Raw genomic sequence first — 23,183 nt, 5'->3', positions numbered from 1 at the left:
CTTCCTTTCCGTTGCTTCTGCACAACCTTCCACGGTCCATCACCTTCTTCTAAATTATTTTGTACACCTCCCCCACACTTTCCGGATTTTTCTGTTGTCTCCCCTGCCCATCATTATCTTCAACCACCTTATTCTTGTTCGTATCTGTCAAAATACACCCTTCTTTGTAGTGCCCATATCTGCCACAGACCAGACAAAGAAGATGTAATCCTTCATACTCAATTTTATAATCACTTCCCCCAATCTGAAACATTCCCAGGAGAGGCTTAGACAAGTTAACTGCAACACATATACAAGCATATTTTCCTCTCTCCTGCTTAGTAGTAGTTTTATCAACCTTGACCGTACGACCAATTTGTTTCCAAAACATGTTAAATCTTTGGCGTTATAATATTCAATCGGGAGTCCCGTAATGCGCACCCAAACAACAACTTCATTAATCGTTTCACTTTCAGGTTGAAAGTTAAGTTTCCAGTCTTTCACAGTAAGATAGTGATCATAAATGAACCATGGTCCATTCTCTATAGCCGCCTTTTTATCATCTTCATGTGAGAAGGCTACCAAATAGTATTCATTACTTAAATCAATGATGCTTATGACACCTTTACGCATCCACAATTGATTTAACCTATTCTCCAACGCCTAATAGCCTATTCTCATCCCAAGAAGTTTCACGATCACTCCTCTACGCCAAGGCCTATGCATCTTTTCTTCCTCCTCCGCAGAAAAGATGAACTCAGGACATTCATAACCTCCAATGGTTTCTTCCTCAATAGTAACACCTCCCTCACCAACCTCCAGCATACTAGCACCCTCCTCAGCCACTTCTTGCATCCCTTGCCCAGTAATAATATCTCTGAATGAGATAGAATTACCTTTGCCTCCACCACCATTCTCCTCTTCACGTTGCTCCTTATCAGTGTCTTTAATATTTTTAGTGCTCCTTTCATGCAGATCGAGTTCTGCTGTGCTTTTGGCAAATTCTGCAGGATTTTGGACAAACCCTAGCAGAGGGTTCGGATCGCTCATCTTTTTCCGATGTTTATTATTTTATTGTAGTTTTCAACTCATACAATGTTATATTACTATGATCTCAAAAGAATTATGTAATCTTTAATAACTAGTAATACTCTCTTAATTGGACACCCTTAATTGGACACCCTTAATTGATAACATTTGTTAATAATGAATATTTAAATTAATGAATGTCAAAATTTCTCTTTTAAAAATGACACATTAAGTGTTTATAAAAAAAAAAGTGATTCATAAAGTTCATATTCAATTAAGTCATGAGTCAGTTTGTTTCAGCTTAAAATTTTTTTCTTGTATTTTTTGAAAAGTTTGCAGATCTAGAAGGAATACCATGCAGACTAACTATTTTCTCAATATATAACAGATTCGTACCAACATAACGGTGTTCTACATCTCCTACCATATAAAGCCTCAAACGGAGCCATACCAATGCTCGGATGAAAACTGTTGTTGTAGGTAAACTCAATCAAAGGCAGATAACTATCTCAAGCACCTCCTTTTTCTAGCACACAAGCGCGCAACAAATCCTCCAACGATTGAATCGTCCTCATAGTCTGTCCATCCGTCTGCGGATGATAAGCAGAACTCAATCTCAGCTTAGTACCCAAAGCCTTCTGCAAACCTTCCCAGAACTTAGAGGTAAATCTCGGATCTCTGTCTGACACGATACTCGAAGGAATACCATGCAGACTAACTATTTTCTCAATATATAACTGAGCTAGCTTTTCCATCGAATAATCCATTCTTACTGGTATAAAATGTGCAGACTTCGTCAACCTGTCCACAACAACCCAGATAGCTTCACAATTCTTAACAGTTCTCGGCAACCCATAAACAAAATCCATTGATATGCTATCCCACTTCCATTCAGGAATAAACATCGGTTGCATAAACCCAGATGGCTTCTGATGCTCAATTTTTGACTTCTGACACGTCAAACAAGAATAAACAAACTCTGCAATTTCCTTCTTCATTCCAGGCCATCAAAACAGCTTTTTCAAATCATGATACATCTTGGTAGCACCAGGATGAATACTTAATCCACTACAGTGTCCTTCTTCCAGAATACTCTTTCGAAGTTCAGCAACATCAGAAACACACATTTTGTCACCCAACTTCAATATACCATTCTCGTCAACTCTGAATTCACCGCCTTTGCCTTGATTAATTAAAGTTAACTTATCGATCAACTCAACATCAGCTTTCTGACCTTCTCTAATCTCTTCAAGAATACCGCTAGTCAGATTTAGCATACCCAATTTAACACTGTTAGGAGTGCCTTCACACACTAAACTCAAGTCTCTGAATTGTTCAATCAAATCTAACTCTTTCACCATTAGCATAGACATATGCAAGGTCTTCCTACTCAATGCATCAACAACAACGTTTGCCTTACCAGGATGGTAAATCAAACCAAAATAATAATCTTTAAGAAATTCTAATCACCTCCTCTGTCTCATATTAAGTTCTTTCTGATCAAAGAAATACTTCAGACTCTTATGATTACTGAACACTTTGAACCTCGAACCATACAAGTAATGTCGCCACAACTTCAAAATGAAGACCACATCTGCTAACTCTAAATCATGAGTTAGATAATTCCTTTCATGCACTTTGAGTTGTCTCAATGCATAAGAGACTACTTGTTGATTCTGCATTAATACACCACATAAACCCATCAGTGATGCATCACAATAAACCCCAAACGATTCCGTCGGATTCGGCAAAATTAAGATAGGAGCACTAGTCAACCTCCTCTTGAGCTCTTGGAATCCTTCTTCACATTTCGCATCCCAAATAAAAGAATGACCCTTCCTGGTCAGCTTGGTTAATGGCAATGCCAACTTTGAAAAGCCTTCTATAAACTTCCTGTAGTAACCTGCAAGACCAAGAAAACTACGAATCTCTGACACTGATTTCGGAGCTTCCCACTGAGATACCGCTTCTATCTTTATAGGATCGACAGCTATACCATTCTTAGAAATCACATGTCCAAGGAAACTAACTTCTTCCAACCAAAATTCACGACTAACAGTTGCCAGTGTAATTAGCGAAGCACCACAAAACATGTGGTAGAAAGTCTATGTTGAACAGGTGACTCCATACACAGAATGGGGTGAATTGTGGAAGTTTGAAAAACAATAGTTTAAAACAAAATTATATTATAAAGTAGAGTTTGAAAAAAATTAAAAATGTTTGAATATGCTGCAAAAAATAAGCGTAAAGTAAAAGAGTATAACTCTAGAGATTTATAGAGGATTGATCTTAATTAAGTGACATACTCTTCTCCCCAAGAACTGTTCTTAAGAGTATCCAATAATTCTTGAGATCTTTTAAAAACTTAAACTCATGCATCCCATTATAAAAAGAAAATGAAGTTTCAAGCTAACATCCAACCAAACAGCAAATAAAGGAACAAAACGATTATTCTTCACTCCAAAGAAAGATCAGAGCTTCAATCAGTTACTTTCTAAGAAAAAAATGAGATTTTTCACAAGATGATCTTGAACCAAGCGGGAGTTTTGAGTTGGATATCCTCCAAATTGTAACAAGGTTTTACACGGGCTGACACGAAAGGAATCAAGATTTTTACCAGGATAATCTTGAACTTATTGATCTTTTACACATGTTGAACTCAGAAGTTGCGAGAGATTTTATATCAGGCTAATCTTGAACCCATGAAGTATTTGTCGGGCTAAGCTCAAGAACTGATGTGAATATTTTTCTATGGTTATTCTTCATGAATCCAAAAGAGAGCTTTTCTTTAATGGCGCAACTCATGAACCAAATGGAAACTTAAGCTAATCCCCACAATACAAAAAAGATTTTTTTTCAATGGTTTAGCTTCTAACAAAAACAATTACTTTCTAAGAAATAATTATTTACACAAAACCATGTTTTGCAGGATACTTAAAGAAGTGATTAAAACTTGATATTGTGCTTTTGATGATGACAACTAAAAGGAGTATTTGATGATACAACCTTTATGACAACCTACAAGGATTAAAGCATGAAAATCAGTTAAAGATGGAAGCAGACGAGTTGAGGTTTGGTGACCACCGCAAACACCATCTGATAATACTCAAGTTGAACAAATCTCAAGCCTCACCTCCAAAAAAAACTCAAGCTAGTGTCTATATGATTGATTTAACTAGAAAGTCTTGAAGCTTCAAAATCAAAAGAGAGGAAGTGTTGATAGCTCGCCAAGTTAGGTCTAAGTGAACCGTGTGTTGCAAAAACACAAGGGATTTTTTTTGTAAAGTTAAGGCTAAATTATTCATACTAAAAGAAATTTGTAAGCCATTTTTTTCTTAATAAAATATTCCTAAACATGTTTTTGAGTGGTGCCAGTTGAATCAGGAACTATCAAAAAGTTTTGGACAAAATTCTGAATTGTCAAATCGATTGGCACTCAAACACAATCCAAAAGGTTAGTGAAAAAGTCATTTTTAAACGTTTGTGATAGTGTCTTAATGAACGGTAACAACTCAGTCTCTCTCTAAAATGTTTTTCACTTTCTCTCACTTTATTTTAGCTGCAGCGCTTTGAGAAAGTTCTTTTTATTTTGTGTGGAATTTGTGTATTCTGGAAAGAGAATTGTTGTAAATTCACAAGAAGGTATTTCTCTCTTGGTTGAATAATTTCTCATCAAGGAATTGTTTGTTTAGGTTTAAATCTAAAACCTTTAAAAGCATTAGTTTTGGGGTTTTACTTTCTAAGTCGTCGGTTCAGTTCATAAGCTCAACCTGGTCAAAATCTTACTTCAGTTCGAGATCAACCCGCTTTAAAATCTCAATTCAGTCTGTGAGTAAGCCCGGTTTAAAAGCTCTCTTTAGTTCTAGATAAGCTAAGTTCAAAATCTTACTTTGGTTCGTGGTCAGCCTAGTCAAAACCTCGATTCGATTCATGGTCAATATTGACTTTCTTAGCAAGTGTACTAATTTAGTTTGAAGTAATAAAATTAATTACTCTCCATAGGGATTAAAAATTTAAACAAGATAATTATTATGCGAATTGAATAGAATACGAGGGGTTTTCAAGTTGGTTTGCAGAAAATAAATTACACGAGTAGAACTGATAAAGATATGATAATTAGAAGTCAATTAGATCTTATTAAAATCCCGTAATTGTCCCCTATTGATGATTGTGGACTACTAGAATGGAATTTATTCTAAAACATTATGACGAATTAATAATACCACCGCACCCAATTCCTTGATGTATGACTCACTAATTTAACTATAACTCCCTAATTCCTTAAGAGACTTCGAAGCAAAACTAGGTGATATATGTGCATTATTTATCTAGCCACAACTTATAATTACATATTCCTATTTAATTACTAACTTGAACAATTATCCTATTTCATATTAATAGACTTACGACCAATAATTTCTATTAATCTAATCTCACTTTGCACGTTCGTCAACATACAAAGAACATTACAAATAAGAATAATTTAGTAATAATTAAAAAAATAAAACCTTCAAATAGAATCAAACATTCATATGATCCAATAAAGTATAATTAGTTTCATCTCAAAGACATGATAAAAAGAATTTAGCTACTCATAGTGTAACAAAGAATTACCATAAGTTATATGAAGAATACATGAAAATCCAAGGAGAAATTTGTCTCCAATAAATCCCAAGGTCTCCAAAATCACACTAAAATTCTCATGGCCGTCACTCTTTCGTATGCAAAAATCAGGACCCTTCCGAAAGTTTATTTTCCCCTTTTAAAAGCTAAAACATGGGAAAAATTACCCATCGTGCACACGGTGCTTCAGATCGTGTACGCGATGCATCCTATTATGGATGCGATACCTATTCCCCAGCTCCCATCTTGTTCACGATGCCCCCACGACTTCCACGCAATTTTTCTAGTAGAAGGTTTGCTCTTTGCTTGAAACTTTTGTACTTTTTCATCTCTTTGCCTTTACTTTTCACTTGATCAGATCTTGACCATTTCTTCTCTAATTTGATCTAAATTAACTCCAAAATACTTCAAATAAATAAAAAATGCTTATAAAATTTACGTAATGACAGAGTATCATCAGTCATCCTGGTTAAAACCTCGGTTCGGTTTGTGAGTTTAACTTAAAATTTCACTCTAGTTTGAAATAAGTCCATAGAAAATATCGATTTAGGTTGGGGACTAACCCTTTTAAGCTCGTGTTTTTAAGTAATATTAAATTATTCTCTCCTCAAGTTCGTGTTTGAAAGAAAGACTAATTGCTTCTCTCCAGTGTTTGTTGTTTGGTTGAATATTAGCCCGATACTTCATTTATTCTTGTGTAAGAGTGTGCGAGAGTTTAACCTACTAAAAACTCTTAAGCATTACTGGATACTTTCAAGATCAAATATTGGGGACATGATTAAAGTATTCTTAAATGAACCTTTATAAATTCCTGGTGTCACTTCTCTTTCCCTTAACTTTTTATATTTCTCATTTTTACTTTCCGTTGCTAGTTTGCAAAATATTTTTTAAAATATTTATAAAATCTGAAAATAACCACAAAAGTTTTTTCAAACTTTGTTTTTCTGAATCCCAATATTTAATCTCCCATCTTGTGTGTGGAGTTACATTTTCAACATTAAGAACAATCTTGAAGCACTATGGCTAAATATATGAAAAGCTGGAAGATTTAGAAAAATGATGAGAGAAATGAAAAGTGAGGTTTTTCACATTATCTGGTTGTGAAAAATGATAGAGAATCTTTATATTTTGGAGAAAATTTAATTAATCTAATCAAATAGTTTAACGATTATGCATCTAATAATCAATTATTGAGACTCAAAATGGAAGGCTTTGCTTTGGAGGAGATAAACCTACTCTAATGGGATACAGACCCAAGAGGCAATAGCGACGATGGGAGTTTTACTCCAAATGGGATACAGACCCAAGGCTTTGCATATGCATAGTATTGAGTCGCATATTGAGTTGCATTAGAGTCATTGTGATGATGAAGTGATTGTTATACTGTGTTGGTCATATCATTGTGAAGTTGAAATCATTTGATATGAATGGTTGATGTGTTATGGATGTGATGTATGTGATTGAAAATGAAGCATATGTGATGTAGATGTATATATATATATATATATATATATATATATATATATATATATATATATATATATATATATATATATATATATATGAATTAATGATATATGTATACGTGTGGATATGTGAATCATATTTGATTGATGATGATACATGTGGTGAGAAATGTGATTACTTGTATACTTTGATATAAACGACATGATTTCAATGATATAAATATATTCTATAATGGTTTGTGAATTGGGATAGAGATGAATAGGCGCATTTGGTGATATATGTTTATACTTGCAATATGTTGGTGAATCATGTACATGTATTTATAATTGGAAAACGTGTATACGTGATTATGTGAAGATAACTTGTATATTTGGAATATGATTATGTTTGTATACAATTGTTACTTTGTTAATGTTTTTGGAAAGGATGTGTACATGGAATATATATGTTGGCGAAATATAATTATGTACATTGTTTAGTAACCATGTTTGATCACCTGGAATTGAATGAGTTAAACATGTGGTTCTTGATATATTGTATATGAATCCATGTTTATGTGAAGAGTGATGGATTCATGAAATGTATTCTTGTTGTGTTTTACATTTCCCATATTATGTTTACTTATAATGATTTGAATTCTCACCCTTATGTTTGAATGTTACCTTTTGTTGGTAATGTGCAAGTATTTGAGAATTGAAGGATTAGTTGCCGTTAGTCCAAGTCGGATTGTTGCTCTAATACGTAACACTCGGGGGGATGAACGCTAGTTGTTTAGTTGTTTGATTTTATTGTTGAATGACTATGTTGATACATGAAAATTAATTATTGATGTTAAAATGGATTTAAGTTGAAAAGATGTTATGTCGTCAAAGTTGTTTAATGTTGTTCCACTGTTTAATGTTAATAAAGTTGATTCATGTGGTTTTAGTTCATCAGAGTATTTGTGTTATGTATCTATGATGACACGATATGGTTGTTAAGTTGAATTGTAATACTCCAATTGTTTGTCGAAATAGAGTTTTATAACTCTGATTTCCTTAATAATTATCGGGGTAGAATTGAGATGTTACAGTTGAAGAAATTTTTGCAGGAGCTTGGTTTTGTTCAAGACAAATGCGTGTTATTTCTTGATAGTCAAAGTGTTATTCATCTTGTTAAGAATCTAACTTTTCATAATAGGTCCAAACACATTGATGTGAGATATCATTGGATAAGTGATGTTTTGGATGCTAAATTATTGGAGTTAGCTAAAGTTCATACAGATGATAATGATTCTGATATGATGACTAAAGCGTTACCAAAAGAAAAATTTAAAATTTTTTGTGATATCGTCAGTTTGGCGATTTCCTCCACATAGTTGTGTAAGGGATATTTGTTGGGTTTGGACTCCCTTCCTATGTGGAGAAAGGCGCAAATATGATTAGTCTATTTGTCTCAACTATTTAATTGGAAAGGATTAATTTAGGGTTGAGAGAGATATATAGAAAATTAAGATTCAAAAGAGAGAAAATAGGAGAAAAACCTATTTTTTGTTTTTTTATAACCAGTCTCACTAAATCGACGATCCCTGATTTGTTAACTGTCGAATCAAGCTCAAATTTGGAGGAAAGGTTTGAAACACATGTATCTAAATTTTGACCATTTAGAATTTCAAAACAATGTCTAAGTTGAGAGATATCTGCTTCGCACTGAAGCTGCAGATTTGGATAATTTTTCATATTTTTTACTCTTATTTGTAAGTTAGTTTACTTTGTGATTTGTGGTTGTTAGCAATAGCTTTGCGAATCACTTCAAGAATCTCTTGTATTCTTATTTGGTTATAGTGGAGCTATTTCTTTAGTCTGGACGAATCGTGATTTTTTACTCTCATATTGAGGGGGTTTTCGTTAAAATATCGGTGTTCTTTTGTGCCTTTATTTGTTTGATTTGTCGTCTTATATTTGTTGTTGATCCTCAAGGTTCCTACAAGTGAGGAAAATTTTATATCCGCTGCATATTGGTCAATTGTTGTGTGTTAATTTACATCACAAATGAAATGATATCTTCCTATACTTTAAAACTCATCATAATGAATTATGCTAATCTACTATGTAAATGTTTTTCCAACCATAATCGGTCTCATCCTACTAGAATGCGTAAGTGGAATGCATACAAAGGTAGTAATATGATTTTGAATGTTAATGACAGTAGACCCAGTAATTCCACTGTCTCGGGTTTTGATGGATTGATTTGAAACGCTAATGGTGTGTGGATTTACGGTTTTGCGGGTAATATTGACTATTCTAACATCTTTCATGCTGAGTTGATAGCGCTATATCATGGATTGCAGGAGGCCAAGGAACTTAGCATTAAAAACCTGATGTATTATTCGGAATCCAACCTTACTATTAAGTTTATCTCAGAGTCTATTAATATTTGATATCATTGTTCCACGATTCTTCACAATATTAAAGAGTTTCTTTTCAAGGAATGATAAGTTCAACTATTTCATACTCTTAAATAAGATAATGTTTGTGCTGACTATCTTAAAAAAACATGAGATTTGTGATGATGTCGTGTATTAGCCTTTTACGGAGCCACCCGTTAAAATTATTACTCTTCTACTAGTTGATGTTAGTGAGAATTTATTTTTGGAAAATTTTATTTATTTATTTCTTTTCCTTTTTTCACTTGTAAAAAAAACTTATGTTTTACAATCAGAAAAATAAATAAATTATACGGAGACAATTAACAATAGTCATTCTCTTCACATCTATTTAATTATCCCTTTCTTCTATACATTGTTGATTGAACCTTTCTTTTATTTGGGATTCGATTTAACATCAAACTTTCTATCAGACAATGATCAAAAGTTTTCAACATCTCTTTAACATCATTCTTTTCTTTTTTTTCAAACTTGAGTTGTAATCCTTGTTTGAAAGGAGTTATTTGATTCCAAAATAATGCAATAGTAGTAATAAAGTGGATTTTGGAAAAAATGATAAATATATCAAATAAATGATAGTAAATATTTACCATTACAGGATTCATTCTTATCGTTAATTAAGAACTCAAACGATCTTTGTCCTAATACGTAACAAAAATTGGGAAGCTCCACAGCCACGCGCTAATTCCATTTTGTTACTTACAGTACGTAGTACATATTTTTATTAAAAGAATAAAAAAACCTTTTGAAATTTTGAAGTGCCCTTTTCCTTCTCCCCACCATTCTCAGACGGTTAACTTCTAAACACTTTCCTATTTAAAAGCTTTTCACCCATTTTTCTTTCAAAATATCCCAAATCATTTTCGATCCTAAGTCTTCTTCTTTGCTTTAACGTTTTCTATCTCTTGTTACTGCTTTCATCACAATGTCTCGCCGCGGTGGAGGAAATCATCCCGAAAATCGCCGGAGTCAACCATCTCCTGCACATTCTCAACAATCATTCGTCAATGTTGCAGGATCAGGCCGTGGTGGTGGTGGTCGTGGCTCTCGCGGTGGACGTACCGCCGGTTCTTCTTCCTCCGGACATCCACCTCCTCCGTCATATGCTCCGGCCCCGGTTACCTCTCCTCCATCTGTTGTTGCAGCTCCGGTTGTTCGTCCATCCGGATCTACACCACTATGATGTAAGTATAATTTGCTCATAAGTTTTTTGTTGTTGTTTATTATGTTGGTAAGTTACAATGTGGTATGGATTTCAAGAGGATCAGGACTTTCTAACCTGTTGCAGCGTCTCCTCCATCGTCTTCATCCGATTAAATAAAGCGAATCGTTCTTGTTTGTTATTTTTCTTCTGTCCAGACCTTATTTTAGGAGTGCATTTCCGAATTCCTCCAAGGGGGGTGAATTCGGAGATGAACTTCCGAATTCACCAATTTTCTGAAAATTAACCTTATTTCGGAGATGTATCTCCGAAATCAATATTTTTCATTAAAATATTCACCTTTTCGGAGATTCATTTCCGAAAACACCTTTTTTTTCCAATAAAAGTACGTTTTCGGAAATGAACTTCTGAAACAAGGGGTATTTTTGTAAATTCGCCAGAGGTGGCCAAGAAGGTTAGGAGGTTGGTTAAGAAATTTTCTAATAATTTCATATAATTGATTTCATTTTTTTCTCTCTCCCTGTCATTCCAACTTGTGAATTATTATGAATTACTATGAAGCACGGACACCTCTAGGATTTGGCGTATCGCGGTGTCTGTCACGCATCGGTGTCCGACACTTGTATGACACATGTATGATGTGTCGAAGAAGTCAAACAAGTGTTGGAAAAGTCAGACAAGTGTCTCTTAAAAGTTGATTTTTTACTTTTTTTCGACACTCATTTAATCAGTGTCCGACACTCATACCATAATGTTTGACAACTTAGACAAGTGTTGCAAACAAAAAATTATCATTTTTAATTACTTCAACACATATTTACATATTTTTTTCGACAAATCTTACACATCTAAAAAAGTTAAACATATAGTAAAACAATCTTATTTGTAAAAAATTAAAGACATTAATGTTGATTAGAATATTTTTAACTATTTTAATAATATATGAATAAATGAAGCTCAAATGTTACCTTATATGTAGCGATGTTGATATTCTATATTTTTGACATTATCGATGTCGGAATGTCGTATCGTATCGCAGTCGTGTCTGTGTCAGAGTATGTTTCATAGGTGAAGTATATTAAGCTGTGAACATTCATATGTTGTCACACATTAATAAGTATTTTCCTAATAATGTTATTAATAGTATTACAAATAGAATGTCGACATATTGTGACTTTTTAACCTCTCCACCACTCTCTCAATGAAACAAGTTAACATTTTGCACACTCATCACACAAAATCAAAACTCAAACACCAACCTTAAGTGTCAGCAACATAAAGAGTTTTTGTATTTTCTATTACCATGATGTTCTTATAATCAAACAATCTAGAAACAAGTCATTAGTCATGGTTCATATTAGGTCTTTAACTAAAGGTATACGACTGGTAGTTGAGTCGCGGTGTAATGTCGCATTAGTCATTAGTCATATTCCATCTAGCACCAACACTCCTGAAAAAGTGTTTGTTTCGGTGTTAGATGTCAGTTTCAGTGTCTATGTCCGAAATCAACGCCAACATTTATGATTATATTTAATTTATTTATTTTTTAAAATTATTACCGACGTCAACGTATCAGAGTCTGTGTCGTGTTTTCATTGTCCATGCTTCATAGGTCGTATTTGACCATGATTCTTTAAATATAAATTGCGACGAGGCTATAATGATCACAGCGACCACTCTTTAAAACATGGTCATTAGGCCTGTTTGGCATAAAATCAAAAAAATAGTAAAAGACAATGAACTGATCGAATTTTGTTAATGCAGTTCGACTAATGGTACTTACTTCTGCAACTATAAACCAACTATAGTTCTGCGATAAAATAGGGTTATATTATTACAAGTCATATATATAATTCTACAGGTGAATTTACGATAGTACCTTGAACAATACTCAACAATATGTTTGATTTTTTATTTGTTTAGTCTTTAGTTATGTCAATTAAGCTGGTTTGAGAATCGCTTTAGCTTTCGTTTATCATCTAAATTGCAATTTTTCAGTCATTTACTTATATATTCCTTGATCTGAACCACTCAAATGAATTTTTTTGACTATTTTTGTCCTAGGAATATGCTTCTTTGCATATATTCTACAACAACTAATTGCAGCAGTCTTAAATAAAGGTCCGCGAATGTGATTTGAGCTGCAATGCGACCATATTTGAGTCTGCATCGGCCGAATTTGACTGCAGTTCTCCGAATATCAAAGATTTATAGACGCAGCTGCAATGCCACCACTTCACTCGTCTTTGCTGCTCGGACAAAATCGGGAGCACGAAACTTTTTTTTTTGCGTCGCAGTAGCGGATGCTCTAGCTGCTTTTAGTTGTCCTTTCCAAACTATCACTTCCGGATTTCCAAGTGCTAAATTTTCACTGTCTAAGAGCTTCTCAACAAAATTAGCATTAAACCATATTGTGTGAAACTATTAGTTGCATGAAGAAAACAAATTCAATTCAATTTTAACAAATTAACCCTCCAACTGATACTAATACATGACAATTGCAACCACAAAGTCAAATATTTAACAGCTACCTCGGATGCCACCATGTCAAATATTTAGTAGCCACAATGATGCTAGCTACTTTTCCTTCTTTCCAATCGCAAGTAAAAATATATTAGAGTAGAATCACAAAGTATAACCACATCTCTCTTGATACACAATATGCAAAAACTGAAATGTATGGATATATTCAAATAAACTCATGACAACTCTGCAATGCATGAAAAACGAATGGAACATAAGAGGCCAATACACTATATTTCTAGTCTATCTGGTATCATATTGTGGTCTCATGTATAAATCATTTATGTATCTTTCACTCTAACATAGAACATCACAACTTCAATAACCTTGACAATTAATCCTAATAATACAAAAAGGTAAAGAAAAACTAATCTCACTTTAATACCTATAAATCTTAGTGTTTTTCCACATGCCTCTTTGTAATTTGTTTAACAACAACGATAATTTTCATTTCACCGTGTTTTCTCGGTCTACCATACTTTGACTAGAAGTTGCTTCAGATTTATGTATCTGAAAAATCCAAAAAAACAAATATACCTATAACTTTAGTCCATTGACAAGCGGATGCACAAGGATCCCTAAGTTGTCAATGTCATCCTTAACAATTCAATAACTTCCTGCAAATCAAATTAAAGAAAGAAAAACATAACCAAGACAAAAGTCAAATGTATATGAAATTCAATGAAATTGCATAAAATTCAACAACCTATATATGGAGATTTCAAAACAAAAAAAATCAAGGTTAGATATAGTTCAAAACCTAAATACATAACAATACTGAAAGCATTAATTACTCTATAATATGAAATTGAGCAAAGTTACACAAATGCAACAACCTGATTCTATGAGATTTCATAAATTGAAGATTACATTGCTTTTAGAGAACCAAATCCTAATTTGACGCTCAAATAAACACGAAGAAGATGAAAAATATGCTCTAGGGTTTTAATTTGGGGCTTGAGATCAGAGACAGCTCAGAAATTCAAAGAACGGGTGGGAGCGAGAGGATGCAAGATTCATCAGACACGGAGAGAGGATGAGAGATCAATTAGAGAGTGAGCACGCCGATGAGTTTAATTAGAGAATGATGAAGACATGATCGATTGGAGATGGTAGAGGATGGTGTTGATTACATGTGGGAGAAGATGATGTCGATTGGAGATGGTAGAGGATGGTGTTGATTACATGTGGGAGAAGATGATGTCGATTGGAGACATGGTAGAGGATGGTGTTGATTACATGTGGGAGAAGATGATGTCGATTGGAGACATGGGAGGATGATTTCGATCACAAACGGAGGCTCGCGGTTGATCGGAGACGGAGAACGAAGATGTTCGAGGCTGAAGAACAAATTTGATCGGAGATGAAGAACGAGACAGAGGAATTGTATTTGATGTGATAAACAACAAACGAGAACACAAGTGAAAAATAGAGATTCATATTATATATTTAATGTTGATTTATTTTGGATATCATATTATATTAAACGAAATGGACAAGTAGTTGTTGAAAAAAAGTAACAGTAATAATGTATAATATATATATATATATATATATATATATATATATATATATATATATATATATATATATATATATATATATATATATATATATATATATATATATATATATATATATATAACTGTTTTAATAAGTCGGCAATTTAGTATTAGCTGTCAAAAAATCTAACTATCGTTAGTTTGTGAAATTTTAGTTAATGGATTGTTTGTTTAAAAAAAATATTAATTGATTGTTTTTTAAATTGAGATTAGCCATGAAAACGATTGGTAGAAAAATTATGGTAGCTAATCCTTCATTTTCTTGTAGTGTATTTACTTTAGTTTAATTTACATAAAAAAATATATTTAAAAAAAACATTGAAAATTTAATTTATAGTATCATAGTAACAATGCTTTGGTATCATTTTCTTAGTGGAAAAAAATAGAATAATGTAATTAGGTCGTGTAAGATAAAGTTTGATACACTATTATCTAATTCCTTCATCTCACAATAAGTGATTCATTGAGTCATTTCACATATATTAAAAAAAGTGTATAAAAGTAAGAGAGAGAATAATATTTTTACTATTGTGCCCCTATCATGTATTGGGAATGATGAATTTTTTATTAAATAAAGGGTAGTGGAAAAAGTATATTAGAAATTGAAATGGAGGGAATACTATGTAACCGTTCCAAATCATGATATTAGGTTGCATAATGATTTCTTAACACGTAGTAGAAGTTCTCAAATAAAAAAGGTTGAACCACGACACTTAGTTTGTTAAGTAAGAGAAGTAAGAGGCTTTTAGATGTGAAGTACCCACTGGGTATAAACTCTACTTTGAAAATGAGTCAGAACCCAAAATAATATTTTCTAGTAGAAATGCCTATGTAATGTAGAACTTCTGCACATTAATGCCCCATCGTCATAATTGTGCAGTGCGACAAGTAGGACACAAATCGAGTTTTTATTCACCCCATAAGCTCAACAAATGTCCTGTTCTGGGACACATTTGAGAGATTCTGACAAGATTCAAATGACATCCAGGTATTTCAAGCTTCCTTAGTCGAGCTCTTTGGAAAGCAAGTATAGGAGAAGAGCCATATAAATTTCAAAACAACGTTTGTACTAAAGAAGAACATGAAGACACTCAATATCAAGTATCTTGTAGTAAAAGCCACTTCGCAATACAACATCATTGCGGGGAAGCCCACCTTTAAACTGTTAGGGGTCGCCTTGTTAACCTTGCATTTAAACATGAAATATTATCTACCTAACAGACAAGTTGGAGTAGTCCAAGACGATCAATAGATCGCCTAAGAATGTTATTAGAGCAGCCTCAAAATAAAAAGAGTATGGATGGGTAGTCGTCATTCTACAATTAGGTGCACATGGAATGAATGTAGTGAATTTTGACCTTAGGATATAACTTGAGAAGGAAAGACTTACTTCCACAGAAAATTTAAAGGAGGTCCAGATTGAGCCATGAGATTTTCAATTCACAAAATGTGGCATCTCCCTATCTGAAGCAAAAGAAGAAGAAAAAGAAGAAGAAGAAGAAGAAGAGTTGTTCGCCCTATTAAGTAGAAACATCGACTTGTTTGCCTCGACACTCGTAAACATGCCAGGTATAGAAGTCATAGTGATATGTCGTTGCCTCAGCATTGACTCCATAGTGAAATAAATGTCTCAGATAAAAGTGAAAAGTGGACGACAAAAAATAAGCAGTAATTAATGAGGAGGATGATAGGTTGAAGAGTGTAGGCAGGGCCGGCCCAAAGCAGGTGCAACCTGCTCTAATGCACAGGGCCCAATAAAAAGGGCCCATTTTTACAATACAAACATCTATCATATAAGAAAAGTCTACCATTTGGGACTTTCTTAGGCTATTCACATCAGCAACTCTTCTATGGTTAATCCACATCAGCACTGTCAATTTTCTATTCTCTCAATCTTTGATTCACGTATCTATTGTTATTCCAATTCCAAAAACGGTTTCATTCACGTATCTATCGCTATTCCAATTCCAAAAACGGTTTCACACGTTCTCTTTTTTCTACCGAACTGTTTCGATTCCAATTCCAAAACACGGTCTCTCTTTATATCGATTTGTTTCTTCCCTTTTATTCTTCCATTCATTCACGTTCAATTCTGCCGGTTACGTATTCTTATTGTTTCCACGGTTACAAACAGATTCATCATTCACCACCCACTTCCAATCTTTCTCTCCAATCTTCTTCTTCTACAGCGGTTTCTTATTCTGATTTTGGATTATCAAATTCCCATTTTATTATTCACATGAAACAAATTTGCAAATTCCCATTTTATTATTCACATGAAACAAATTTGCAGCTTCTTTGTTTAGGGTTTTGTTTCCCTATGGAATTGAAATTTATTCTTTCAATAATTATGGAATTGAAATTTATTCTTTCAATAATTATGGAATTGAAATTTGTATTGATTTGTTATTTTTGTTGTTTTATTATGGGTGATGGAGCAGAGAGAACAGTGAAGAAGGTGAAAATTTGAAATTGTCCAAGGCTCTTACCATTCTTGATGGGACGACGGTTTCTGATGCGTGTAGATGAATGGCGGCTCGCCGTGTGGATGCTGTTTTGTTGACTGATTCCAGTGCTTTGCTTTTCGGGATTCTTACTGATAAGGTTTGTTGATAAATTTGTGTTAATGTTTTATCAAATGCGATGTTCAATGTTGTTGATTTGTGTTGATTCCCATGGCTATTACATTTTTCTGTAAGTTCTCCATAATTTTCTCTTATTGTTCAATTCGATTAACCTAAATTATAGCCTTAATTATTGCATTAATTTTTATTCTATAGTTTCTAAAAAATGGTTTGATTGTGTTGTTGATTAAGAAGAAGAAGAAGAGGATGATTATGAGTTTAAGGGAAGTGAATCAGAGGTTGAATGACCTGATATGTTGGTTTTTACTGCATTTCTTTATTCGTTTTTGCCGTAGTCGTCCAATTCTGAAGATAATAGTGTAATTGGTGATGTGAGTGTGGCTGAAAATGATGACATAATGAATGAGAATTTGGTTGTTAAGAAGGGTTTGTTATCTACAGGTAAACAATCACTTGCTAGAATGGGCGGGTTTCAAACTCGGGAGTGTGGGAGGGATGCTTTTGAAAGTGATGGGTGTGGTGTTGAGATGAAACATATTCATCTGTTGAAATAGGATCTGGTAAGCCTTTGGTTGATTGTTTGCAGATGTTTCAGAATCCTTTGAAGCTTCGCGACTCAACATCATCATCAACGCAAAAACAACAGCCTCAGGCATCACTGCTCGGTACAGTTCCTTTACCCTCAATCAATGAATTGTTGTTTATTATTTTCCACAATTTTTTGAGTATTTTGTTAGATTTGTTGTTGCCTTTTCGTTTTGCTTGATGAGAAGAAATGGAATGAAGGTTTGATAATTGAAAAGAAACAGAGATGAAGAGGTCCTGTTGTGCTAAACAATATTTGATATTGTTTCTATATTTAAGGAATCATGGACTTCATCTTTGGCAATAACACTTCTCTTTTGGAGCATTGTCATATTCAATGCAAATATGTAGAGTTTCAGTACCGCACAGCCTTTCTCACCAATCTCCTTCACACGATGAGAACTCCAAAAACAAGAACTCAGGTAAGCGTTCAATCTTGATTTTCGTTTCCGATTCGCATTTCCTTTTAGTTCTACGATTCTTCTGCAATTAAAGGAGATGATGGATATTGATTGATGGTGATGATTGTTGTATGATTCGGTGAAGGTGATCGGGTTCCAGAAAGAGAATCGTGCAGACAGATGAGAGAATTGTAAAGTTGATTCAGATAATTCATTATTTGAAGGAAGTGGTACTTTCCCTATTTCATTCCTTATGCTCCTTTGTAATAATGCACCTTGAACAATTACAACTTAGATCACCAGATCTGAAAGTTGTTGTGGATCCTTCTTGGACGAACTTTTGACATATGGGTTTTTTCAATTAAGATATGAATTTGATTCTTAACTAATGAAAAATATTGTAGGTTGGTTATGAAAAAAGAATATGAGAGCTTTTAAAAATGTTGAATTGCAGAAACTCATTTCAACTTATTTATTTAGTTATTAGAAAATTCACAGTGCTTGTAGGATTATTTCAATGTTATTTTCCTGCCAGTATTTATTGAAAAGTTTACTGAATTGCTATGAACCTGTTTCCCGTGTTTTTACAGAATGGAAACTACAATGAAGATTATATAGAGCATGATGAAAGATGTCTCACAGAATTAGGGCGCGGGAATTTGGAAATATTTGTCCTTCCTTATATATTCAGGTAACTTAAACAATACTGTTGTGATCAGATGTACAAATTAAATAGAAAATGGAATTAAGAGATAAGACACTGCACCTCCCATTGTTTCAGAGCATAAGTCCCAAGATCCTCTAAGATCGGGAGCCTCACAGTAATATTAGAAGGCATTGATTCCCTCGGCAAAGTTCCACTGCCATATTTAATCACAAGGACAAGTTACCAGCTAAAGCAAATATTACAGGTGTATGACAGCAGTCTACATTTTAATAACCACATTATAGTAACCGTTTTTTTATAATGAATTGAGTTCAGGAATGACTATTAAACAACATTTTGGTCCTATAATTTCATGAAGCAACCACCTATCATCTATATAGGTTTGTTAACTTATAATAACGATCCAAATTCTGAAAATTCAGTTGTTAGTTGAACGTGAGCAAAAATTTCAAACTGAGGTGAAAGAAATCCGTAAGGTGTTTTATTATGAACTCTGCAACAACAATACAAATTGGCATTGGAATTTGAAGCACACTTGAGCTGTTCTGATCACAATCACAGGAAGATAGACAATTTATCTAACACTGACTTGGCTCTTTTGTTGACACGATTCCAAATTAACTTAGTTTTTCTTGCCCTATCTAATGTTTAATCATTGATGTTAAATATGAAGCGTTTCAAGCAAATGAAAGGAATGCATGGTAGCAGTAGTCAGGATGATAGGCAAAAGCGAGAGCAGCAACGTCAAGAGAAAGAATTGGCCAAGTTTGCTAAAATGTATCCTTTTATCAGGATTTTCTGGCTTTGTGGAAATGTTATGGCATGTCACGAACTCGCCTTAGCAATATGGATGATTCGCGCCCTGCTGAACTGATGAATTAGGTACGTATTGTTCGAATTAGTATCGACATGTTAATTTGTGAACGGGAACACGCATGACTCCATTTTCCTTCTGATTTTCTGTTGTGCCTTACTGGTGCAGGGTTGCTGTTAGCTATCGTTCAGTTAGCTTGAAATGTTCGACTCGGTTTGGTCTTGAGCTGCAGGTTTGGATTTGGGATTGAATTATGTTCATGTTTGAATGTGAGTATGGTAGATGCAGGGCTGCAATGGGTGTATTTGAGTGTAGGAATTGATTTTCCTTTAACGAATGGGTAATGGTTTATGGTATGTTTGTATGAGTTCTGAAACTGCATGAATTTGATGATATGAACTGTACTGGTGATGAATTAACTTAAAGATTTTCTGTAGATTGATTAAACACTTGATTTCAATGTTGATGTTTCAACCTCTTTTCCCTTGATGACTTAAATTTCAGGAAAGAGGAATTGTTACCAATTTTGAATCAATTGCTAAAAGACAAGGATGATATAATTATGGCTACACCTTATACAGGTTCTATTTTGGATCAATTGCTAAGAGACAAGGATGATTTTAGTTGTGTTTTCCTTAATTTTTTTTCTTGCATACTGTTAAAATATGTGCTAAAAATTCTAATATCTGCATCCTGAATGTAAAGAATTCTTGCATACTGTTAATTATTTACTATCTTAATCTTTCCTAGAATTGATGAATAAGTTGCTAACTCAAACCAGTGAATTAACTTTCTTCAGCAATTGTTTTTCATAGTGGTTTTTCTCAGAGAAAATGGTGGTGGAGGCTGGCTCGGATGGAGATATTGCTTCAACTGAGATGACAGAGTCAACAAGTCATAGTCCACCGAGTCCTTCAGGTTCTGAAAATGTCCAGGAAGTGGCTGAGATGCACCTGGAACCCAAGAAGAACAAGGTGAAGGATCAAAGAATCAAGACAGTACCCTTTTTCAAGCTTTTCTCATTTGCATACTCTTGGGATTATTTCCTTATGATTGTTGGAACTATAAGTGTTGTTGGAAATGGAGTTTCTATGCCTTTAATGACTATAATTATCAGAGATACTATTGATGCTTTCGGAGGAAACATTAACACCAAACAATTAGTTCATCAAGTTTCCAAGGTGTCTCTCAAGTTTGCAATCATGGGTGCATGCACCTTTTTCGCGGTGTTTCTGCGTAAGGATATCAAATTCTCTAGCTTAGTATAATTCAACTTGATATAACTAAAAGCTAGAAACATGTATTAGTTTTACCTTGAGATTTAAATAACAAGAGTTTGATGTACATAAAAAATCTTTCACACGTGGCTTGCTGACAAGCTGCGAGAATAAGGGCCTTATACCTCAAAGCAATTTTAAGGAAAGACATAAGCTTTTTTGACAAGGAAACAAACAATGGTGAGATTGTTGGAAGAATGTCAGGTGATACAGTTCTAATTCAAGAAGCTATGGGAGAGAATGTAATAACTAATTCATCATCTAATTGTGAGAGGGAAATTTGAAGATACTAACTAATTCTTCCATTTTTTCCTTTTTGTCATATGTCCTCAAGTGGGAAAGTTCATACAGTATTGTGATGAAAACTAGAATGATGACCACTAAACATGCTGCTACAGCAATACTGTAAGGTCGACGTTACATTTTACAATACCTTATACTGCAAGTTCATTTATAACTGAAATATAAAGTTCCATTTGTAAAAGAAAGAAAGAACATTACAAAGTGAAGTAATAGAATAAAATGAATCATAGTTTCAGTTAGTTCATCAAAATATCACATAGATCTAAACAGCTGAAATGAAATAGAACAAGCATCAGGTAATATTTTAATCACATATAGATGACAGTCTCATCTGTTGATCTTGAATTTATAACCAAATCACCGCCTTTTATTTTCCACCAATGATCCAATATTTTATGTTATTTATTTCAATTTCAGCATAATTTACTCATTTATCCAACACTTTTTAATATCTAACCTAATATCATGTCAATAATAGGAACATCAATAGTATGGATGCTATTGCAATGGAATGCACACTTGAAAGTTCATTCGAAGCCTTCTAATAGAAACCATTAGCAAGCCAATTGTCATGGGATGAAAGTGCAATGTGATTGGTTCTACATTAGACTTTGTGCATGTTTAAATTTACGTGTTTGTTAAAGTTTTGATAGATAAATGTCATGTTTTAAACTTTGTTTTTGGAATGTATTATTTAATAATTGTTATGAAGTTATTTAAAAGATGAACATTTCAGTTTTGTTTTCGAAATTTGTGTCATTGTTGAACTGTCACATGTATCATAAAATGTCTTTTCAAAAAGATTCTTCGACTATAATTTTGATTTGAAGTGTTAAAAGTGCTGATGGATAAATAACAAGTTTTAATTTGTTACTTTGTATATTGTTTAAAGTGTTTATGGTTATATCCTCAAGTTTTATCATTTGTTCAAGAAATATATTCCTTGATTCAATTTTATAAAGTTTGATTACAAAAAAGAAAGGTGAGTTTTGTTTTGGAAATTTGTCTCATTGCTAAAGTGTCATATGGTTTATATAATGTTTTTATATTGTAACATATTTGACCGTGTCTTGGTTGGAGGTGATTCCGTTTGACTTGATTTAGATTTAACAAACTTTGACCAAATATAAATCATAATTTTATAATTATTTATATTATTATTAATTATTAATTATTTGACTTTTTCTTCAAATCAAATTTACATTACTTATTTTTCAAATCTAAAACAATATAAACTTTATTTTCTTAATTATTTTATTTTTCAATATTTAATTATTTTAATATTAGTAATTTTATAATTTATCCATTTTAATTAAAATTTAGTCTTTTACTAATACATTTTATTATCCTCAATCCGTATTTTTATAACTTTTCTCATTTTAATCCAAATTTAATCTTTTACTAATATCTTTTATTTTTTATTTTCTTAATTACTTTTATATATAGGAATAATTAACTATTGATTCAAATATTTTATATATGGAATAATATATTTGATTTGTAAATTGAGTTTAATCAATTATATTAAATATTTATTATTAATTGTATTATATAATTTGATAGAATATTTCTTCATTATAATTTGTCAATTTAAGATTTTTGTTATTATTAAAAAATTTAATTATCATCAAATAATTTTAAACAATGTTAAAATTAATTTATTTTTGTTTCAAAAATGTTATCAAAATATTGAATATTAATAGAAACATGAAGTTACTGATAAAAAAATTGAATATTAACGGGAACATGTAGTTATTAATCAAAATATTGAATATTAATAG

At 32.9% G+C, this 23,183-nt stretch overlaps 1 protein-coding gene and 1 long non-coding RNA gene across 3 annotated transcripts; both read left to right on the top strand.

Annotated features, from left to right (window-relative positions):
• The first annotated feature begins 16,613 nt into the window (after positions 1 to 16,613).
• Positions 16,614 to 19,248, top strand: LOC131657029 (uncharacterized). Of its 2 annotated transcripts, XM_058926542.1 has the most exons (6): positions 16,614 to 17,374; positions 17,942 to 18,020; positions 18,220 to 18,362; positions 18,487 to 18,571; positions 18,932 to 19,032; positions 19,123 to 19,248. In XM_058926542.1, exons 1-4 carry the CDS (start codon positions 17,300 to 17,302, stop codon positions 18,523 to 18,525), a joined length of 336 nt encoding a protein of 111 aa, XP_058782525.1. In that variant the 5' UTR covers positions 16,614 to 17,299; the 3' UTR covers positions 18,526 to 18,571; positions 18,932 to 19,032; positions 19,123 to 19,248. The 2 variants fall into 2 exon arrangements, 1 of the variants encoding a protein (XP_058782525.1); XR_009300442.1 differs by having other exon boundaries at positions 17,797 to 18,362.
• Positions 19,249 to 19,459: 211 nt separating this feature from the next.
• Positions 19,460 to 20,247, top strand: LOC131657028 (uncharacterized). The gene is made up of 2 exons (XR_009300441.1): positions 19,460 to 19,890; positions 19,991 to 20,247. It is a non-coding gene; the product is annotated as an uncharacterized LOC131657028 (long non-coding RNA).
• The last annotated feature ends 2,936 nt before the right edge of the window (positions 20,248 to 23,183 follow it).

This window comes from Vicia villosa, linkage group LG3, assembly GCF_029867415.1.
Source record: "Vicia villosa cultivar HV-30 ecotype Madison, WI linkage group LG3, Vvil1.0, whole genome shotgun sequence".
In the NCBI taxonomy this organism is placed as follows: domain Eukaryota; kingdom Viridiplantae; phylum Streptophyta; class Magnoliopsida; order Fabales; family Fabaceae; genus Vicia; species Vicia villosa.
Note: the sequence above shows the minus strand (reverse complement) of the source record. Positions and strands in the feature narration are given on the sequence as shown.

Coding starts and splice junctions, on each gene's coding strand:
- LOC131657029 (XM_058926542.1), top strand. CDS start 17,300: ATGGCGGCTCGCCGTGTGGATGCTGTTTTGTTGACTGATTCCAGTGCT. Junction 17,375..17,941: donor TCGGGATTCTTACTGATAAG/GTTTGTTGATAA, acceptor GATTGTTTGCAG/ATGTTTCAGAATCCTTTGAA. Junction 18,021..18,219: donor GCCTCAGGCATCACTGCTCG/GTACAGTTCCTT, acceptor TCTATATTTAAG/GAATCATGGACTTCATCTTT.